Raw genomic sequence first — 20,909 nt, forward strand, 5'->3', positions numbered from 1 at the left:
TTTAGCTCGTTTTATTGTTTATCAACTTGATTGCATTGTCAATTGGGGATTTTTCCCGACTAGACTTGTTTTAATTTAATGGAATGAATTTGCATTTTGTCAAAAAAAAAAAAAAGGAAAAAACAAACAATATTTTCAGAAGAATACGCTGTAATCTTTTTCTGAGTAAGCCACAATGCAGCGACATAAGCATCTAATCTTGGGTGAGGAAGAAGCAGAATTATTAACATGGTCATTGGGCGGCCTAACTGATGGTCATGGTGCATTGCTTGCCAACATAAAAAAGCAGAGCCAGAGAGTAGTTGGACCCAGATTGATTCATTATGTTTTACTTCATCTTTATTGCTTAGCTACATGTCATCATATTACACCCACTCAGACTATTATATATCTCAAAGACTCCCGGTCGACAAATGTTTAGCCCTGCTTTCATTACTCCATTTTGTATTCAACTTGATTAGAAACGACGCTTGCCTAACAGACTTACGCTTACACATGTTAACATGTAGGCCTACCTTGAAAGCTTCACTAATCAGACAATCAGACTAATTAACCTATTCTTTCTTAGATCTACTTATCTACACAAACACTGTTATCATCAATTTATCACCATCACAGAGGCCATAAATTCGGGAGAGAGATGTTTCAACGCCATGAAAAGATAGATTTATTTAAGGAGAGTAGAATATGAGGGCGATCTCACATGCCGAATGATAGCAATAAGTGCTATACTATCAAATTTTCAAAATATCTGGTAGACCCCTTAGTTTTCCAAACAAGTCTTCATCATACATTGTATACGGGATTAACGAGTGCGGTATCAAATATGTGAATCCAGCTCAGTGAATACATTTTGGTATGAGAGAGCATGCAAGTAATTGTTCAACGCTCTCCATAGTCGTAAAAATGTCAAACAATTTAACTTGAAAAAAATTGCAAAATGGTTGTGGGTACAGTTTTCAGGTTGAAAATTGTTTTCAGTTTGAACTATGCACTTCTATAAGCATATTTCTTATTTGGTACTCCCTTCGTCCCCTTGAGTTATATATGGAGGGAGAGCGACTCTAAAGTATAGTTTTATAATTTAGTTTCCTGGAAGTTTAAGAAAATTGTAAAATTTAAAATTTGAATAATTAGATTAGATTAGATTTGATGTAACCTAGACATAGGCTGTATGTAGGACAGTGATTGGGCAAGGTCGCAACTGGCAAGACCTAACATTCACAAAGAGGAAGACTAGCAAGTGAATGATATCAACCTCAGAAATGTTAGTAGTAACAAGGAGAAGAGGCGGCCCTTTGATTTTTTGTGTTTCCTCGAAAAGCAAGAATGTAAGGAAAAGAAAAGAGACACCACACATCTTACAAAAGACACGTACTCTTGTCACTTACCATACAAAAAGTGCAGCTCTTGTAAAGCCTTGACGTGTTAACTACCATCCCATTCATTTCCTCTCTTTTTATTTATACACCACTCCCATTCTTTCTCTACACTCCACATATTATCATTCTTATTATTATTTCTACTTGCATTCTCTTAGCCTAAGCTAGCTAGCATCAAGATTATACATACAGATCAAAGAAAAGCTACTTAGTTTGGCCCCAGACATACATACATTTTGATACATATATTTATATATGACATTACCATCTGCAAGAATGGCCACGTCTGAACATTCACCGAAAAAATCTCCTTCCAAAGATGATGGTGGTGATCAAGAAATCCGACTGGAGAAGCTTGAAGAACAAGAAGAATCCTCATTAAAGAAGATCGACGATATCGAAAGCGAGGTTGCCAAGGCTAGTGATGAAATTACAAAGCCGAGCACAGCTGTGGCATCAGAAGAAGAAACCGCATTGAATACAGTGACAGCTGATACCACGGTGGTGGGTGGTGGTGACAGCGTGGCGGCGGAGGAGGAGAGTGGAAGAGAGAGACTGAGGAAACACCGGTTGGAGATGGCGGGTCGGGTTTGGATACCGGATACATGGGGTCAAGAAGATCTACTAAAAGATTGGATAGATTGCAGTGCATTTGATGGATCATTGGTGAACAACACTATACTCTCAGCTAGGGCAGCTTTGATACAACAACGTTCTACAACAAGTCCTGCTAATAATCCTACGCTTCTAACAGCTATAGACAACAGGTGTTAGTTTAGTCTTTATTTTATTTATTTATTATAATAATTAATAATTATAACTTGTTCACTCTTTCTCTGTTTAGATTCTATATTTTACTATTTTAGGCCATAGCTACCTATCTGTGGACTGGTAGTATTATTATCTTAATTGTTGTTGATATTACAGGAATTAATAAAGCAATTATGGAATATAATTGCAAACTTTTAAGAACATATGTTCAGAACTGATTGTTTTTTTTTTCATCTTTTTAATATTCTAGCGATGAGACTTCAAACTAGCTAGAAGATTGACAAACGAAGTAGAAGAAGTGACGGAAGAACTCAAAATCGGACCAAGTATGTCACTTCCCAAACTAAAACTAATGATCACCAACATACAGTTACGTACTAATTGTGAAACTACTTAGCATTACTGATTTAAAATGACTTTATATACCAAGTTTTCACTTCATATTACTATATCTTCCCAACCATTATCACTCTAAACATTTGTTTCAAACTTAATATAATAACAGGCATGTATATAGAGGCACTTTACTTTGGGGGCAGTACCTTTGTTTCCATCCCAAGCTGCTAGAAACAATAATACAGCTCACCAGATAGAGAAGCTCTGGGATTCGTAAAGGTCAGGAAGGTTCCGATTTTTATAAAATTCTTGACGCCAACTCCTGGACCACCCGAAACACTTTCATTTCCTACTGCACTTTAAAACTGGATATATTAAACCATTCGCCATAGTAATCAATGTGTGAACGTTGATGGAAACAAAATAAAGGTTGCGAAGAACAGAATTCTGTTACCGTGATCCAATTAAAATTTACAAATCCACCGTATGCTATTTGCTCTCATTCTGTCTGTCGCAAAATAACAAGTAACCAACATGTTTAACCGTGAGATGCACAAAATTACTTTCCTGTCACTTGCATTAAAATCTATAGCTGCGGAATCTTGCAGATTACATATGTCAATATCGCGCAACAACGAATGTACGGTGTATTCTCAACATGTATATGTCACTGGCGAGGAGTAAACTCCCAGATCTTGATGGTGCCATTATCACTGGACGAGGCAAGCAGCCTACTCCCCTGGAAAAACAACCAATAAACTGAACAGATATTCTAACAGAGATTTTGGACCCCAATTGAAAAGTGCCAGGACCCACAAAGTTATCAAAATCAACTTTAACCCTGATCCACAAGGTAAACCATAGCAGACCAGGTATACCTACACTTGTTTCGAGCTTTCATGAAGCCAGCTTAGTACGTTATTAGTGAAATACAACATAAAAATCAAAATTTATCATATCTTGAAAAGTTCGGAGTTGAGAATTAATATTGTAGTCAAATTACTCCCAAATGTCACTCTCTTAGTTTCCAATAGAAAGTTTAATCATTAAAATCCAACCTATTTGATTTCGGACAAGTGAACATGAAATGCCATTAGGAATAGCAGAACACTTCATCTTTAAAAATGTAGTACCACCGATGAATTAACTAGCTTATAGATCTTAGAAATGGGCGAAATTTCGACTCCTAGGTATGAGCAACATATAGAACATAGATCATGTACTTCCGCCAATAATATGAGCGGGCATGTAATGTGGAGATAATATTACTTGTCAGATCTCAGATTTTAACGAAGACCATGGAGCACGTTTGGGGGATGGGGGCGGGGACGGAGGGAAATTACCTTGGGGCTCCACTGCACCGCGGTGACCTCCACTTTACGAGCCTCCTTCTTTGGAAAAAGATATTGCATCATTTCATCTTGTCTTTCCCGTAACTAAAAGGACAGTGAAGATTTCTTGTTACTAAAAGTCAGTTAAATGAGAGCAAACATGTTAACAATCATCCTTTAGAAGCAGAAACTTGAGTAAATCATCTCTTTGATGGATGATCACCTCAGGGACCTGCTGCACTTACATTCATTACATCCATCCTCTTCTTTGCCAATGGCATTTCAAGCATGGGTTCACTTTTATCCTGTGACTAGAAAGACAGTAAAGATTTGTTGTTACTAGAAGTCAGTTGAGTGAGAGCAAATTACAAGAAGTCAGTTGAATGAAAGCAAGTATGTTAACAATTATCTTATAGAAACAGAAGCTTGAGTAGATCATATCTTAATGGATGGTCACCTTGGGGTCCAACTGCCCCGAGTTAACATCCGCCTCATGAGCCTTCTCCTTTCTCAAAAGCAATTTCATAGCTCCTCCTCTTTCCTGTGACTAGAAAGACAGTAAAGATCCATTGTTACTTAAAGACAGCTGAATGAGAGCAAAGATGTTAACAATTATCTTTTAGAAGCAGAAACTTTAGTAGATCATCTCTTTGATTGACCAGTATATTTGGCCCTTGTATGCGTAACAGAGAACACAGCAACCTCTACCAGCTTTTCCAGATAATCAAGTTTGAGTAGCAGAACAGACAGATGTTAAACTGCTTTGTTTAACAAGTTTTGAAACAGCCTGCATTGTGACACTACGACTGAAGTCAAGATTCAAGAATAATACAAAATCCGCTATTCGATTATATATACCACTGCTTAGTATTTAGTCCTTTGTAGTTTTTAGAATAAGACTTGAATCTTTGTGTAGATCTTAGAGTTCATCTTTACAGGAAGGACTACATTTCAACTAGCTTATGTAATATCTAACAAATATTTGTACTGGAATATGACTTTGTCATCTTCAACAGTATAAGCTAGTATCTGGAGTTCTTCTGTAATGATGAATGATAGTTTAATCATTTCTTGCAAATTTAATACATAAACTTCATTCATTCCATCCATTCCTTTATCAGTTTCTCCCATTCATCAAATATCATTCCATTTACTTTTCTTGCACCGTAACTTCCCTGAATTGTTTTTGTCTGAGTTTTGGCATCTGCTTAGCTAATATAATAATTCTGCTTAACCTACACCTTACTAAAAAAGTTAATTTAGGCTCTTAAAATTGTTTTCACTACCAATATACTAGAAGATTGCTCCGAGAACTCGATGGTAATACCCTTAAAAAATTAAACCACAATCCCCTTCTATTATTGAAGTCCATAGGACTTCTAAACTCCGTGCGAATTCAAAAAAATAAAATCAGAAGCATAGTAATGAGAGACCATGGTACTGGCTTGCAGTCACAGGACATATGAGCCAACAACAAAGATTCTGTTTCCTATGGCTTGTGCCTAGAGAGAAAATTATCTTTTAATCCCATAAGGAATGGTTTATAAACACATAAAATGAATGCATATGTCCGTGTATAACTTCAGTTATGCAGTATGGGTGTATGATATTATGAACCATAATATCCTCAAAAATTACAGCTCCGGAAGGACTGCACTGAGACATTAACTCAAATTGAGAAGTATGACTTCCTTGTATAATGTAAGCGAAGGGGAAACACATGATCACAATGTACAAGAAGAAGGAATACTATAGCTACTAATCTACTATACTTCCAGATGGTAAAGAAAGGACAAAAGAACACCTTGTAAGTAGAATTAGAAAGAGGAATAACCAAACCAAACCATCCTTAAGAAGGAACGTGCAAAGATAATGGAAGAACATGCAAGGAGAATGAGATAGACGTAAAAACATACCCCCTCCTGATTTTCTACAAATAAACAAATTGCGCCATCAGCAGCTCCACTAGCAATTATTCCTTCGCTGGCAAAAGTCGCATGTGAAAGATACAAAAATCAAAACAGGAAGTAAAAAGGAGATGCAAAGTTACATTTACTGAGATCTGAATGGCCAGTGCAGTTGCCAAAGATACTCATCCAGTCATCCTACACATTCACAAACTTACAATACATTAAAAGCTTGCTATTGATCCAGTACCTTGACCAATGGACTGAGTAAATTGGAAACTCATGATAGCCACGTAGAGAGTGAATATTTTTCCTGTAAACCCCAAACACACATATTTCATCAGCATTTGTATCGTCAGAAGTTAATCAAGTAGTGATGCTACCAAAAAAATGATCTCTACCTCTCTCTCTTTTTATTTGCTAAATTATTTCTACCTTTACCTGGCTTTAACCAAATACTGTGTGCTTAGGGCTTCTTCAAATAGAAAATGGGCAAATTTCAAGTATCCAGTTTCAGATAATTAACTTGTGTGATGATCTCAAAAAGGGGAGAAGCATGTATTTCAAGAATAAAGGTAAACGTTTAGTAGAATGTCTACCCCAGTAACAGAAGCATTTAATTTGGCCGATGATATACTCCTACAAGGTGTTCGTGGTATTTCAGACATTATCACCGTATTATTACTTGGATAACTTGTTCAAAAGGGCTAACATTAAGCACTGAAAATTTCAGTCTCTAACCCCACGCCACACTTCAGAAGCTAGGCTACGTTAACATAAAATTATAATCCATCTATATTTATGCTGTTTGAAACTGGCATCTCTTTTAATTTTCCTTCGTTAGTTGCATTGTATATTGTAATTGACAATCACCTAATGTATGACATAGCAAGTAAATTGTTTAAGGTGATGATGGGCTGGATTATGAATGAAGATCTTTTTTAATACAGGCAAATGCTTTATAGCTTACCCATCGCGCAATTGATTGCCATAGTTTGCTTATAAGTTTCTGATTTTATCCTTTTAATGGAAAATTCTAGATTTATACATTAATATTTTTTTAAATAATTTTGTGCCAGTGTAAGTGCCTGCCACACACCCTACTTTCATGATCACCTACCCCCATCTCGTATATCATACCACCATCCTCATCCACCCCCTGACTACCGGCTACAACCTTCCTCCACCACCTATATATTCACTAAATATAATAGTGATAATCATTGATTTCTAGTTTCCAGTGTAAATGGGTTTCTAACGAAGTAATAAGGCCATATATATTATCAAATATAAGATTTTGAAAATAGTAGATAGAATCAAAATACCTTGGATTGGTCAAAATATTCACACTTTATTATTTTTCATGGAGGATTAGATCCAATAACCTGGGGTGTATGGCTGACCGATAAAAACAATTAGAGAAAGAAAAGCTAACAGTAGCTATTACAGAGAGAAACATATAGTAAGACTACTCCATTTTACTGATTTATAACTTAATAAAAATGACAATTAATATCTATATATACACATAAATTCAACATTATCACGAATCATGGACATCCACCATGTAACCAGAACCTAGAACTAGAAGTCAAATTACTTGTGGAGATAAAGTATTTTAAGTTATGTCAAATTGTCAACAAAATAAGACTTGAGACCGTGAATAATCAAGTTCATTACCAAGTTACATAGTCATCATCAGGCCACGACCTCCCCCATACCTTTATGGTAAGATCAGCACTGCATAGGTAACAAGTACCATTCAGCCCAAGACAATTAGTATCATGATATTAGAAACTCATATGCAAGAATCATCTTTAGAGTACCATAAACACAGCAGGACAACACACAGTACTGGTTTAAACATTCAGAAAGCACAGTGAAAGAAAGCAAGAAGATTTGTACCTAGAAGTAACCATTTTGTCTCCAGTGGCATTAAAAGATATAGAGCAGACTTTAGACAAGTGTCCGCTACAGAAAGGGATGGTATAGCTTTATAAGACCAAATTATGAGTGCAATACACCGAAAAATCATCTTGATTCAGGTGTTGTAACTAATATATAGATTTATCTATTGGTATTCTGACTAGAATTTAAAGTTAGTGGGGAAATATTATATCAGTTTCGAGAAATCCGGAAAGACTAGTGGCAAAGCCTCATCCCCCACCTCTCCTTTTTACTCAAAAGACTAATTTCTAAATGAAGATATAATCTGCAAACTGATATTTACTAAGAGAAGGGTTTCAGGTTGTACCCCAAAGTTTGAGCACACTTAAACTTAAACTGATCATCTTCAAGTGATCCTTGCCAAACCTGCAGATATGCATGCAAAATTTTCATATGATTAATACTATTCCAATCAGTTTAATAAGAGCACCAAGTGCTGGAAGAACAAATTTTCATAGTATCAATTATACCTTAATAGTACTATCACAGCCACATGAGAACAAATTATTTTGGTTTGGGTGCCATTGGACCATTTCGACATCTTCTGTGTGTTCTTCTAACGCCGGCAAGCTTTCATATCCTTCAGACTCTGAAGAAGGTGACCAGATCCGTACACAATTTCCGCTGCAAGTGGCCAGATCCCAATGTGGATTCCAGGAAACACTTACAACTTCCTCGTCATCCTGTAGAAATGCATAAATACATAAAGAGTTCTGTACATTATAACGTCACTGTGGAAAAAGTTTATGTATAAAAAATCACAAGGTACATAAGAAGATGGACTCTAAGGCCATGTCTGTTTCGAGGTATTACCATCCCCGGACTATAATCTTGTCTGCTCATATTCATACTGTCTTTTATCTCTGAGTTATCCCATTGACTAAATTTGCAATCACTTTCTAGTTCATTTCTATTAGATTACTAAGGAAGAGGGTGAAACTAATAGCCTCCCCCCCCCCCCCCCCCCCCCCCAAAAAAAAAAAAAAAAACACATAAAATTTGGAAGATAAAAAAAATAGTCCATATATTGGGTCTGTTTAAGAGATTAAGTCTGACAAAATAAGTGCAAATAATAGATAGCCCCGGGAATAAAATGCTTCCAAGCATTTACGGCATATCATCCATTGCCATTCCTGTCAAAACTGGAAGCATTTCTTAAAACAGGTAGTTTTGCTTGCAAAAGAAATATATGAACAGAAATTGACTGAAGTGCTGACAAGACTTGCCTTTACAATTAACTGGTGATTGTGACAATAAACTTGCCGCTACAATACCTTTTCCTGTAAGATGCACGATTGCTCAAAGTCATCCTCAATCATTTTCCATATAGAAAAGCTACCATCATAGCTTGTAATTGCCAACATATCACCATCTGGAGACCAGGAACATGATCTACCAGTTCTAGTACCACCTCCTTCAATAGTTGTCTGCACAAACATGGACATAAGTATATCCTCATGCATGATGTCTTGTGAAGATAATTAGTACAACATGCTGATATAAAATATAGGAGAACAATTCTTTCATTCCATGAATAGCTGGAACATTGAGGAGTATCATCAGAATATTAGATAGATGATAAACCTTGATTTCTATGTTACTAAAATGGAAAATATCAAATTGTAGCACGTGGCATGATTCCTTAATATGAAGTAAATTCCAAAAAACAAATAAGGAAACACTAATCTGAATTCGCTTTCAGATAGGCTTGACCACATAATAGCCACTTCAATGTACTTAAACTAGCACCTGACTATTGTGTGCAATGTAGAGGAAAGCTTCTATGCTCATCACTACTCGGATGTACATAAACCACTACAAGGTAGGCATGTGAACACAAACAAAATCACATGACATGTATAATTTGTTAAAAAATTAAAATGTACAAAAACACAGTTTGCAGTAAAACAAATAGACTTAATCAGACTGATCGATGAATCTGGTTCTAGTACTTGAGGTAATTACTGTTAATCCTTAAACCTAAATACACATGCTAAATCAAATTTTAATAAAAATTTATGTTGAAGCAAAAGCAAACAGTGTAGATTACATAGAGATTCTAACAAAGTATAAAATCATACAGCACATAAACAGTCAGATTTGATATATTATGTAAAGAAGGAAGAGAGAAAGTGCAAGTATTATACTGTACTACCATATCAGGATATTACATTTCTCTTAATTTTACATCATAATGTTGTGTATAATCTCCGTTGATGCAAGTTTAATATATCATAAAAACAGAGAGAGAGAGAGAGAGAGAGAGAGAGGGAGCGAGGGAGGGAGAGAGAGAGGGAGGGAGGGAGAGAAAGAGAGAGAGGCACCACGCAGACGAAAGAAGAAGTATCAGGATTTTGCTTCCATATACGAACGGTCTTGTCAGCGCCGCAGGAAGCGAGAATCGCCGGTTTACCGTCGGTGCCGGAGGCAGGGTTCCAGGCGACGCTCCACACCTTGCTTGTGTGACCTTCGAGCATTTGTATCTCCTTGAGTTGATCATTCTTCTCAGCCATTTCTCTCTCTCTCTTTCCCTTTCCCTTGCTCTCCATATTTTGTGAATTCAAACAACAAACTCAAAGTGTTACTACTGGTAGACTTTGATTCTATTTATACATACAATACACACATGTTACATGTATGTATAACTGTGTAAGTAGTGCCTGGAGTTCACAGCTAGAGCCACTACTCTGAGGCTAGTAGCTAGGTGCCTAGGTAGTAGGCTACTTATTCTTCACGTTTATCAGAGAGTGATGGAGTGCGTACCTGCCAGCTGTCACTAAAATTTTTAAACCTGCCTTCGAAGAAAATCTGTAAACCTGTATTTAAATTATAATAAAATATTAAATAAATCATAAGTTAGAAAAAAATATCTCAACCCCTTTGACATAAATTAAAAAATGTTAATTATTTATAAATGTTAAGTTAATTATAAGTGAAAAATAATTTTTATTTATATGTTTGAATAATTTCTTGTTTTTTTAGCGTTTACAACTTATTGAATATAAAAATTATTATTATTATAATAAATTAGCATAAATTATTTTTTAAGAGTTCATCTGTAAAGTGAAATCTCACAAATAAAATAAATCAAAAGGGTATGATTTTGACTTGTATGTTCAAAATTGACTTGCAGCTTCATTAGACAAAAAATTATAAATTTTAAGCTCAGCTTAAAATAGTACTGTAGAATTATATTGCCGAGTCCAGATATTCAAGCACGAACGGTCAGTTGTAACAGATCAGGAAGGTTCCGACTTACATATTTCTCATTGATGGGGGTGCTCCCGGACTAATTAGAAACACTTGTTTCATTTTCTACTGCACTTTAAAAGTTTGAAACTGAGCATTCACAATGATAATCAATGTGGAGAATGGATAATGAACAGCACAGAATTCTGTTACCATGACTCAGTTGAAAATTTACAAATTCACTGTAAGCTAATGCTCATTGCTCTCATTCTGTTTATCACAAAATAACAGGGAACCATCATGTTTAACCACAAGATATACTAATCACATTACTGACAGTTGCATTAAATTCTATAACTGCGGAATTCTGCAGATTACATATGTCAGATATCGGGCAACAATGAATGTATGGTGTATTCTCAGCATGTATATGTCACTGGAGAGTAGTCAACTCCCAAATCTTGATGGTACCTTTATCACTCGACGAGGCAAGGAGATTAATCCCCTGGAAAAATATCCAAGAAAACACATATTAAACAGATATTCAAAGAAGATTTTGGACCCCAATTGAAAGGTGTCGGGATCCCCAAAATTATCAAAATCAAATTTGACCCTCATTTACAAGGTAAACCATTGGATATCAGGTATTCCTACACTTAATTTAAGCTTTCATGAAGCCCGGCATAGTATTTTTTGTGAAATACAACATAAAAAACAAAATATATAATATCTTGAAAAGTTAGGAGTTGAGGATTAATATTGTAGTGAAATTAATCCCAAATGTCACTCTCCTAGTTCCGAATAGAGAGCTCAGTCATTATAATTCCCACCTATTTAATTTCGGACAAGTGCTAATGGAATGCCATTAGGAATAGCAGAACAGTTCATCTTTAAAAGCATAGCAGCACCAAAACAAACTAGCTCATTTACTTTAGACATGGGTGAAATTTCGACTTCTAGGTATGAGCAACATATAGAATATAAATCATGTACTTCTGCCAATAAAATGAGCGGCGATGTAACGTGGAGAAAATATAACTTATGTCAGATCTCAGATTCTAACAAATACCACGAAGCACATTTGGCTCACCTTGGGGCCCCAGTGCACCGCGCTGACTTTCTCGTTTGGCACAAGATGTTTCAACATGTCATTTTGTCTTTCTTGTAGCTAAAAAGACAGTAAAGATCCCTTGTTACTAAAAGTCAGTTGAACAGGAGCAAACATGTTAACAATCATCTCTTAGAAGCAGAAACTTGAGTAGATCAGATCTTTGATGGATGATTACCTTGGGGACCTGCAGCGCGAAGTTTCCATCCATTTCATGAGCCCTCTTCTTTGTCATTTGCATTTCAAACTTGGCTTCGCCTGTTGCCTGTGACTATAAATACAGTAAAGATTTGTTGTTACTAGAAGTCAGTTAACAAATATCTTTTAGAAACAGAAAGGTGAGTAGATCATATCTTAATGGATGATCACCTTGGAGCCCCACTGCATAATATCCACCTCATGAGCCTTCTCCTTTACCATAAGCAATTTAAACATATCTCTTCCTCTTTCCTGTGGCTAAAAAGAGTAAATATCCATTATTACTTGAAGTCAGTTGAATGAGAACAAACATGTTAACAATCATCTTTTACAAGCAGAAACTTAAGTATATCATCTCTTTAATGGACCAGTGTGTATAGCCCTTGTATGTATAACAGAGAACACAGGAACCACTACCAGCTTTCCTCGGATTATCAAATGTGAGTAGCAGAACAGACAGATGTTAAACTGCTTTTAACAAGTTTTGAAACAGCCTGACACTAGGACTGACGTCAAGAATTATATAAGTCTGCTATTCAATAATATATTCACTGCTCAGTATTTAGTGATGACCAACAACGTTAAAATTATATTTTAGTCTAATAGGAAGTCCTTTGTAATTTGTAGCAAAGGACTAGAATCTTTGCGTAGATCTTAGAGTTCACCTGTACAGGAAAGACGAATTCAATTAGCTTATGTAATATCTACCAAATATTTGCTTGTGTAATATCTAGAGTTCTTTCGGGATGAATGAAAATTAAGTCATTTCATGCGAAATTTATACATAAACTTCATTTATTCCATTTACAAATGAATGTCCATTCCTTTATTGGTTTCTCCCATTCATCTAGTCCATTCCTTTATCAGTTTCTCCCATCCATCAAATTTCATTCCATTCACTCTTCTTGCACTACTACAAAACTTAATTTAGGTTCTTAAAATTGTTTTCACTACATATTTAGAAAAAGAATGACTCAGACAACTAGTTGGTAATACCTTTGAATAATTAAATCACAATCCCCTTAGACTATTGAAGCCCGTGCGAATAAAAGCAAGATCAGAAGCATGGTAATGAGAGACTATGGTACTGGCTTGCGCTTGCCATAACAAGACACATGAGCCAACAACAAAACTCTATTTACAAATTACAATGGCTTGTGCCCGTAGAGAAAATTATTGTTACTGCCACAACAAAGGGTTTATAAACACAGAAAATCAATGTGTCAGAGGAGGATCACTACTAAATAGCAGCATAGCATTTTTCTAATGAGAAAAGCCATGCATGAACTGGAGAATGTAGCAAAAAAAAAAACAGCAGGGTCAAAAAATTATTAATTTCATTTCTCTTTTCCTTTTTCTTTTGTGTGTGGCAGTTAGGGAGATGGAGAGATATCAGATGTATCTGTCAATGTACAACTGCAGTTACGCAGTATGACACTATGAAACGTGATATCTACAAAATTCCAGCTACAAAAGGAATTTCCAGCTACAAAAGGAATGCACCGATATATTAACTCAATTTTAAAAGTATAATTTCCTTCTATAATGCGAGCAATAGGAAAGACATTGTCACAATGTAGAAGAAAAAGAAAGAATAGTATAGCAACTATACTTTATAATGGCAATGGAAAGGACAACAGAACACCTTGTGAGTCTAATTAGAAAGAGGCATAAACAAGCCAAACCATCCTTAAGAAAAGAACATGTGAGGAGAATGGGGTACACGTATAAACATACCAAACCATCCTGATTTTCTACAAATAAACGAATTGCGCCATCAGCAGCCCCACTAGCAATTATTCCTTCGCTGTAAAAATTGCATGTGAAAGATTAAAATATCAAAACAAGAAGTAAAAAGATGGTAAGTTACATTTACTGAGATCCGAATGGCAAGTGCAGTTGACACAGATTTTCATCCTTCTAGGCAGCATTTACAAACTTACAATAAAATAAAAGCTTGCACTCCTTTTTATTTGTTTCTAATGTCATATTCTAAAACTAGAATTTTTTCAAGGTACTTAAATCTTTTTAGTTTGGAAATGAAAACTAATATTAGTTGTTAATTATAAGAGTACTATCTTTCGGTCATGAAATGCATTCCAGAACATACTTTGAACCATGAAATCAGAACTGGACGAAATACTTTCTAATGATCCAGTACCTTGACCAATGGACTGAGAAAATTGGTCGCTCATGATGGCCACGTAGAGTGTATATATGTGCCCTGTAAACCCCAACACACATATTTAATTCATCAGCATTTGTATCATTAGAAGTTACCTAAGTTGTGACGTTACCAAATAAAGATTTCTACCTTTATCTGGCTTTAACCAAATAATGTGTGTTTAGGGCTTCTTCAAATAAGCAAATTTCAAGTATCCGGTTTCAGATAATCAACTTGTATAATGATGTCTAGTAGCGGGGAAAATATGTAACCTCAAGAATATATGTGAATGTTTAGTAGGATAACAATCCACTTAGTGAAGGTCAATTCTAGTATAACTGAACAAGTTGGCAAGTTCTTCTATTAATACTAAAATGTAACTGTCACTTTTTAAATTTAAGTATGAGTAAATTGGAATAGTTCCACTATTTGTTTCTCTCCATAAAAGCTACTGTTAGCTTTTCTCTCTCTTAACTGTTTTTTTGATTCTATCTACTATTTCCTAAATTCTAAATTCTGTGTGATTCTTCCTGCTACAATATCATCCCTATCTCCATAATCTGTTCTCTTCTGTTGGACCTTTGCTACATATTGAGTCTCAACTCTCTCTCAGAGGGAAGCAATTATCATTTGGATTGATACGAAAAGAATTGTGCAACAGGAGCAAATTACAATAGTTATACTCTGCCATTGATACTGCAAGATTGCATCAGGCATTGGACTAATACATGCTGTTGAAACAGGTGATAGAAAGATGTATACCCTTGTTTAAGAAAATTCTACAAAAACAAAGGTAGCCACTAGCCATAATTAATGTCTTTTAAGGTTTGATGAATTGGCTGTTAAGAAGCCAGCAATTTAAAAAGATATTCTAGCTGATACACCATGCTAATGGATGGAAAACTAGACAAAAGCGGAAAGAACATGACCAAAGAAAATTGTTGGAAAATTCATCTGGAAACAACTTGAAAGATGAAGGTAATTAATTAGGACAAGGCGTTTTTAACACTTCAGATGTAGACTTCTATATGCACTTGTTAAAAGTATAGATAGGTAAACAAGAAAGGAGCAAAAGATAAGTTATTGATAGTAAAGTTACATAAATAGAACATACTCTCAGAAGTTTTCTCATGAGCATGACCTACGATAGATTGATAGGGTCGTAGTGCAACTAATTAATTTGATTAAAATTGTCTTTGGATGTTCTGCCACAATGAAATTGTATTTATAAAAGAAAAAAGAATGAACATGTTAGAATACTTGCATGAACTTTACAAGCAATAGACTCTAAAGCTGAGGAATCAGAGCACAATCATTTCCCAAGTAATAACAATATGTACACATAAAATTTAACATTATCACGAATCATGGACACTCGCCATGTAAATAGAATCTAGAAGTTAAATCACTTGTGAAGATTAAGTAATTTTAAGCGATGTCAATCAAATAAGACTCAAGACTGTGAATAAGTTCGTTCATTACCAAGATACATACTCACGACCAGAGTCACCAGACAGCTTCCCCTCTGGACCCCATACCTTTATGGACAGATCTTCACTGCAAAGGTAACAAGTGCCATTCAACCCAAGACGATTAGTATCATTATGTCAACGATTCATATATGAAAATATCCTTTCCAGTACCATAAACACAGCAGGAGAACACACAATACTAGTATAAACATTCAAAAAGCATTATGAAAGAAAGCTAGAACATTTATACCGAGACGTAACCATTTTGTCTCCAGTGGCATTAAAAGATATAGAGAAGCCTTTAGACGAGTGTGCCCTGCAGAAAGGAATGGTACAGCTTCATAAGAACAGATTATATGTGTGAGACACAGTAAAATCAACTTAATTCAAGTACTGTAACTTGTATATAGATTTATTTAGTGATAGCCTAGTGGCAAGGCCTCATCTCCCCCTACTTTATACTTAAAACGTAAAAAACTAATGTTTAAATTAAGATATAATGTGCAAACTTATTATAAATTAGAGAAAGGCTTCAGGTTGTACTTGGTCTCATGATCCAAAGTTTGAGCCATATACCACTCCTGAAAGTCATATTTTGCTCAAATCTGCAGATATTAACATGCAAAATTTGCAAATGCTTAGTACTACTCTATTCAGTTCAAAAGGAGCACCACATGCTGGAAGAAAAAATATTTCGCATAATTTATACTTCAATAGTGTCATCACGGCAACATGAGAACAATAAATCCTCGGATGGGTGAAATTGGACCATTATGGCATCTTCTGAGTCCGCTAACTTGTCAGATTCACAGTGTGGAAGCAAAAGAGTTTCCCAGATCCGAACAGCAGCTCTGCTGCAAGTGGCCAGATAGCAGCCCGAATGATCCCAGGACACACTTAATACTTCCTCCTTGTCATCCTGTAGAAATGCATAAATACAATTAGATTTGCCTACAGCGTCACTGTGCAGAAAGTTCACGTATAAAAATCACAAGGTACATAAGAACGTGGACTTTAAGGCCATGTCTGTTTCATGGGATAATTCTCCAGACTATTATCTTATTTGCTCATAATTATACTGTCTTTGGTCTCTGAGTTATCTTCTTCACTGAAGTTTCAATCATTTCCAAGTTCATTTCTATTAGAATACTTAGGGCGAGGATGGAACCCCCAAACTGAATGAGGAAGTAATAAAATATAGTCCATGTGTAAGATTTAATTTAAGGATTAAGTATGACAAAATGAGTTTTATTATTGATAGGCCAGCGATTAAATTGTTTTCAAGAATGCTTTCAAAACTGGCATCATTTCTCAAAACACGTTAGTAGTAGTACTTGCAAAAGACATAATTAGCTGATGACTGTTACAAGTTGCCACTATAATACCTCCTCTAGGTCTAGATCTTCCATATCATGAACTTCATCCTCATTCTTGTCCCATATGTAAGTGGTGCCATCATAGCTTGGAATTGCCAAAAATCTCCCTTCTGGTGACCAGGAAAAAAATCTACCAGTTCCAGCATGAGCTCCTTCAAACGTTCTCTGCATAAGCATGGGCATAAGTATATGCCTGCATGATGTCTTGTGAAGATATTAAAAACAAAGATGCGATTACGAAATTTAAGAATACAATTCTTCAATATTATTCAAAAATCAGATAGATAACAAACTTTCATTGTTCTTAAACAGTTGTGTTCCTCTCCGTAATTACAATGCAACATATAAAAATGCAGGATGTGGCATATTTCATGAATAAGAAGTTAGTTTTAGAATACAAATCAGAACAAATTAATTTGAATTTGCTTCCAGATGGTCATCAAATCCAGTGATCCCCTGTATGCTTCATCTTCAATGTGCTACAACTGGCATATGACTACTTGTATGCAATGTAAAAGAGAACAAAGCTCATATGTTATCATTACTGGTATAGACAATTATATGATATTATATTGCATATCAACACAAACAAAATTACATAAACCTATAATTGTTAATATTTTAAATTCTACAGAGAGTGTGCAGTAAGACTGATAGACTTAAATAAGAATAATTAGTGAATGTGTTGCAACATACATATGCCTAATCAAATACTTATGCAAAAGTAGAGTAGTAAAAGTTGAACCAAAAACAAACAGTATAGATTACATTGAGAATCTAACAAAGTATAAGAACATAGAGCAGCTGACAGAAACGAGTCAAGTTCAATTACAGTATATGTTATAGGCAGAGAAAATGTAGATATTATTTGAAGTAACATAGAAGATCACATTTCTCCATAATGTGTGTGCGTAAGATACAAGTTCAATACATATCATTATTTCAACATATCATAAACCGAGAGACAAACTCAGAGAGAGAGAGAGAGAGGAAGGGAGAGAAAGAGGGAGGGGAGAGAGAGGGAGAGAGAGAGAGAGGGAGGGAGGGAGGGAGAGAGAGAGAGAGGGAGAGAGGGAGAGAGGGAGGGAGGGAGAGAGACCGAGCATTCGAAAGCAGACGTTTGAGGATTTTGCGTCCAGAGACGTAGGGTCTTGTCGACGCCGCAGGAAGCGAGAAGTGCCGGTTCGCCGTTGGTGCCGGAGGCTGGGTTCCAGGCGATGCAAAATACCATGCCTGCGTGACCTTGAAGCTTCTGTATCTCCTTGAGTTCATCTTTCTCCTCAGCCGTTTCTCTCTCTCTCTTTCCCTTTCCCTTGCTCTCCATATTTTGTGAATTCAAACAACTAACTCAAAGTGTTACTACTGGTAGACTTTGATTCTATTTATACATGCAATACGCACATGTTACATGTATGTATAACTGTGTAAGTAGTGCCTGGTTGTTCAACCCTCGCAGGTTCCCGAACACAATAACGATTATGCGATGTTCGACTACGTTTTCTTCTTCTTTTTTCACCATGTGATGTCCAAACGGTATAACCCTCAAGCATCCCCTTAGCAAGTAAATGGAATCTAACATCATCGATACTTAACCAATTCAAATTCCTACAACGTTTACAAGGACACTTCATTGTACCATCTTCTTCCATTCCATTTTCACTTGCAAATTTTAAAAAAGTTTCTACATCATTCCTATATTCCGGAGTTAACGAAATTTTATCACTTTGCACTTGATTATTAATCAAACTTCGATCCAAGTTTGTCATCTACACACACATTTAACACACATTTAACACACACATACATTCAACACACACATACATTTAATAACACATACATTCCATACACACATACATTCAATACACACATGTAATAACACATACATTTAACAAATAATTTCACATGAATTTCATACATTCAATACAAGCATTCAATGTAATAACACACACATTTAATATAACAAACACATTTAACACACCCACCACACACACATTTAATGCAAAGAAATGAAAATCACTTACTTGAAATGTTTGCAAGCAAAAATTCTTTCCCACTTTAGCTCCTTTCTTCTCCTTTGATTTTTATTTCAAGTGAATGTGAGCTCACTACTAGATAAAAAGTGATATAAAAACTGCAGCTTAAAACCGACCGACCGACCAATTGGTCGGTTTTAGTACCAAACAAAAAAAACGACGTCGTTTAAGGGGCTGACGCACAGATATTTTTATTTAAACTAGTTTTTAATTATTTTTCCGCGAAAAATAAAACCGACCACGAAGAATGGTCGGTTATAACGGTGCCATGTCATACATATAACCGACCGTCGTCACGACGGTCGGTTTTATTTGTTGCCACGTCACCAAGAGCGTCGTCGTTTTGTGATTTCGACGAGTTAAAACCGACCACGCGACCGTCGGTCGGTTTTAAATGCTACGGTCGGTTTTGTGCGGTCAGTTTTGATCTGTTTTCTTGTAGTGGCTAGAGCCACTACTCTGAGGCGAGTAGCTAGGTGCCTAGGTAGTAGGCTACTTGTTCTTCACGTTTTATCCGAGGATGCGAGGATGTGTCTATAATTTTGTTTCTTTAAGTATGGTTTTATAATTTATTTATAAAAAATATTTTTAAATAAAATTTAGTTATTAAATTTTTATTTTTAAAAAATCTTGAATAAATTATAAAATTATATTTTATAAAAATAGTAAGATACATGTTAAATAATGAATTATATAAAATTTAAAAAGACGGAGGGAAGTAGGTTTTTTATATTTACCTATTAAAGTAGCTGGAATATTCATAAACCGTGGACAACTCAAAATTTGACCCCGTTTATTACTCTCAGACCAGAATTAATATAATTATTATATACGACACTGTTTTAGAAAGCATTAGATGAGGCCCCGTTTGGTTCAGGGGGATGGGGAATCAGGTATGGGGTTACCTCATTCTAAACCCATACCTTATGTTTGGTTGGGCTTTTTTTAATTTTTATACCCATTCCTCATACCTCCAAAATTTAGGTTTTCAAACCCTTGGGGGGAGGTGGGTATGGGCCAATCCTTAACGTCCAGGTATAAAGATTATACACGCAGGTATCATAATAAAAACGCACGCTTTCATCTCCTCTTCTCCTCTGCTCTCTTCTGCCGCCAAATTACAGGTATTCACATCTCCACTCTATTCATCACAGAGCCACAAAACCATATACCTGGTTCATGCCTTGGATGTTATGTGTATGAAACTTGAGAATACATTGTTCTTCTTGAATATACGTGATCTCTTGTTGACTAAACTGCATCCCTTGCTTAATTCAATGCATTGTTAACTGCAGATCAGTATCTATAACTGATCTTATTCTATAATTCGAAAAGAAAATTGGTGGTTTGTGTTTAATAGACAGCTTGCTATTTGCTATGTGTAAAATCTAACTGTCATCTTCTTTGACTTTGTCATTCAATGTCGATGTGCTGTAGTTTAAAGTAAGCTTTCGGTTGCTACCTACTGGATCATATATATCCCAAGTTGACTTTTTTTATTTCTATACTATGCTTAATGTGAATTGAATAATTAGTTGCAGTAGCGAGTTTGCGTTAGTTAAAATGTACTTGTTCATATCATTTTTAAAGATCATATCACCCCTGTGGCCTTATATTGAGAAGAAAAGATCATCCTTTCCGTAGCACTCCCCCAAAATCTCAAGGTGTTATGAGTCTCCCACAAGCTTCAGTTTT

The 20,909-nt window shown here is 35.6% G+C and overlaps 3 protein-coding genes across 9 annotated transcripts; 1 reads left to right on the forward strand and 2 right to left on the reverse strand.

The window, feature by feature from the left end:
- The first annotated feature begins 1,299 nt into the window (after nucleotides 1–1,299).
- On the forward strand, nucleotides 1,300–4,927 carry LOC108227482 (protein BIC1). 6 transcript variants are annotated; one of them, XR_010284030.1, is made up of 4 exons: nucleotides 1,304–2,149; nucleotides 2,404–2,479; nucleotides 2,659–2,768; nucleotides 3,098–4,927. XR_010284030.1 is itself a non-coding variant. In XM_064078844.1 (2 exons), the coding sequence occupies exons 1-2, from the start codon at nucleotides 1,638–1,640 to the stop codon at nucleotides 3,171–3,173; spliced, it is 588 nt and encodes a 195-aa protein (XP_063934914.1). In that variant the 5' UTR covers nucleotides 1,300–1,637; the 3' UTR covers nucleotides 3,174–4,927. The 6 variants fall into 6 exon arrangements, 1 of the variants encoding a protein (XP_063934914.1); XR_010284029.1 differs by lacking the exons at nucleotides 2,404–2,479; nucleotides 2,659–2,768 and having other exon boundaries at nucleotides 1,300–2,149; nucleotides 3,098–3,361; nucleotides 3,587–4,927; XR_001807970.2 differs by lacking the exon at nucleotides 2,659–2,768.
- LOC108227480 (protein CIA1) lies at nucleotides 2,856–10,411 on the reverse strand. Of its 2 annotated transcripts, XM_017402636.2 has the most exons (12): nucleotides 9,999–10,410; nucleotides 8,949–9,101; nucleotides 8,145–8,357; nucleotides 7,982–8,040; nucleotides 7,633–7,698; nucleotides 7,408–7,467; nucleotides 5,978–6,040; nucleotides 5,737–5,803; nucleotides 4,278–4,367; nucleotides 4,066–4,131; nucleotides 3,833–3,925; nucleotides 2,856–3,228 (listed from the first exon to the last, which is right to left on the reverse strand). In XM_017402636.2, exons 1-12 carry the CDS (start codon nucleotides 10,221–10,223, stop codon nucleotides 3,157–3,159), a joined length of 1,227 nt encoding a protein of 408 aa, XP_017258125.2. In that variant the 5' UTR covers nucleotides 10,224–10,410; the 3' UTR covers nucleotides 2,856–3,156. The 2 variants fall into 2 exon arrangements, with proteins under 2 accessions (XP_017258125.2, XP_063934911.1); XM_064078841.1 differs by lacking the exon at nucleotides 7,633–7,698 and having other exon boundaries at nucleotides 9,999–10,411.
- Nucleotides 10,412–13,622: 3,211 nt separating this feature from the next.
- LOC108227481 (protein CIA1) lies at nucleotides 13,623–18,505 on the reverse strand. Its single transcript, XM_064080187.1, has 7 exons — nucleotides 18,281–18,505; nucleotides 17,191–17,346; nucleotides 16,603–16,724; nucleotides 16,056–16,121; nucleotides 15,816–15,890; nucleotides 13,907–13,976; nucleotides 13,623–13,655 (listed from the first exon to the last, which is right to left on the reverse strand). Exons 1-7 carry the CDS (start codon nucleotides 18,503–18,505, stop codon nucleotides 13,623–13,625), a joined length of 747 nt encoding a protein of 248 aa, XP_063936257.1.
- Between the last annotated feature and the right edge of the window lie 2,404 nt (nucleotides 18,506–20,909).

The sequence above is a fragment of the Daucus carota genome, chromosome 6 (genome assembly GCF_001625215.2).
Source record: "Daucus carota subsp. sativus chromosome 6, DH1 v3.0, whole genome shotgun sequence".
In the NCBI taxonomy this organism is placed as follows: domain Eukaryota; kingdom Viridiplantae; phylum Streptophyta; class Magnoliopsida; order Apiales; family Apiaceae; genus Daucus; species Daucus carota.

Excerpts from the sequence above, each read along its gene's own strand:
- LOC108227482 (XM_064078844.1), top strand. The coding sequence starts at position 1,638 with ATGACATTACCATCTGCAAGAATGGCCACGTCTGAACATTCACCGAAA. Across the intron at positions 2,150-3,097 it reads CTAACAGCTATAGACAACAG|ATTACATATGTCAATATCGC; the intron begins GTGTTAGTTTAG and ends GGAATCTTGCAG.
- LOC108227480 (XM_017402636.2), bottom strand. The coding sequence starts at position 10,223 with ATGGAGAGCAAGGGAAAGGGAAAGAGAGAGAGAGAAATGGCTGAGAAG. Across the intron at positions 8,041-8,144 it reads GCTGTGATAGTACTATTAAG|GTTTGGCAAGGATCACTTGA; the intron begins GTATAATTGATA and ends GCATATCTGCAG. Across the intron at positions 7,468-7,632 it reads GACAAAATGGTTACTTCTAG|TGCTGATCTTACCATAAAGG; the intron begins GTACAAATCTTC and ends TTACCTATGCAG.
- LOC108227481 (XM_064080187.1), bottom strand. The coding sequence starts at position 18,505 with ATGGAGAGCAAGGGAAAGGGAAAGAGAGAGAGAGAAACGGCTGAGGAG. Across the intron at positions 17,347-18,280 it reads CGTCTGCTTTCGAATGCTCG|AGAACGTTTGAAGGAGCTCA; the intron begins GTCTCTCTCCCT and ends ATGCTTATGCAG. Across the intron at positions 15,891-16,055 it reads GACAAAATGGTTACGTCTCG|TGAAGATCTGTCCATAAAGG; the intron begins GTATAAATGTTC and ends TTACCTTTGCAG.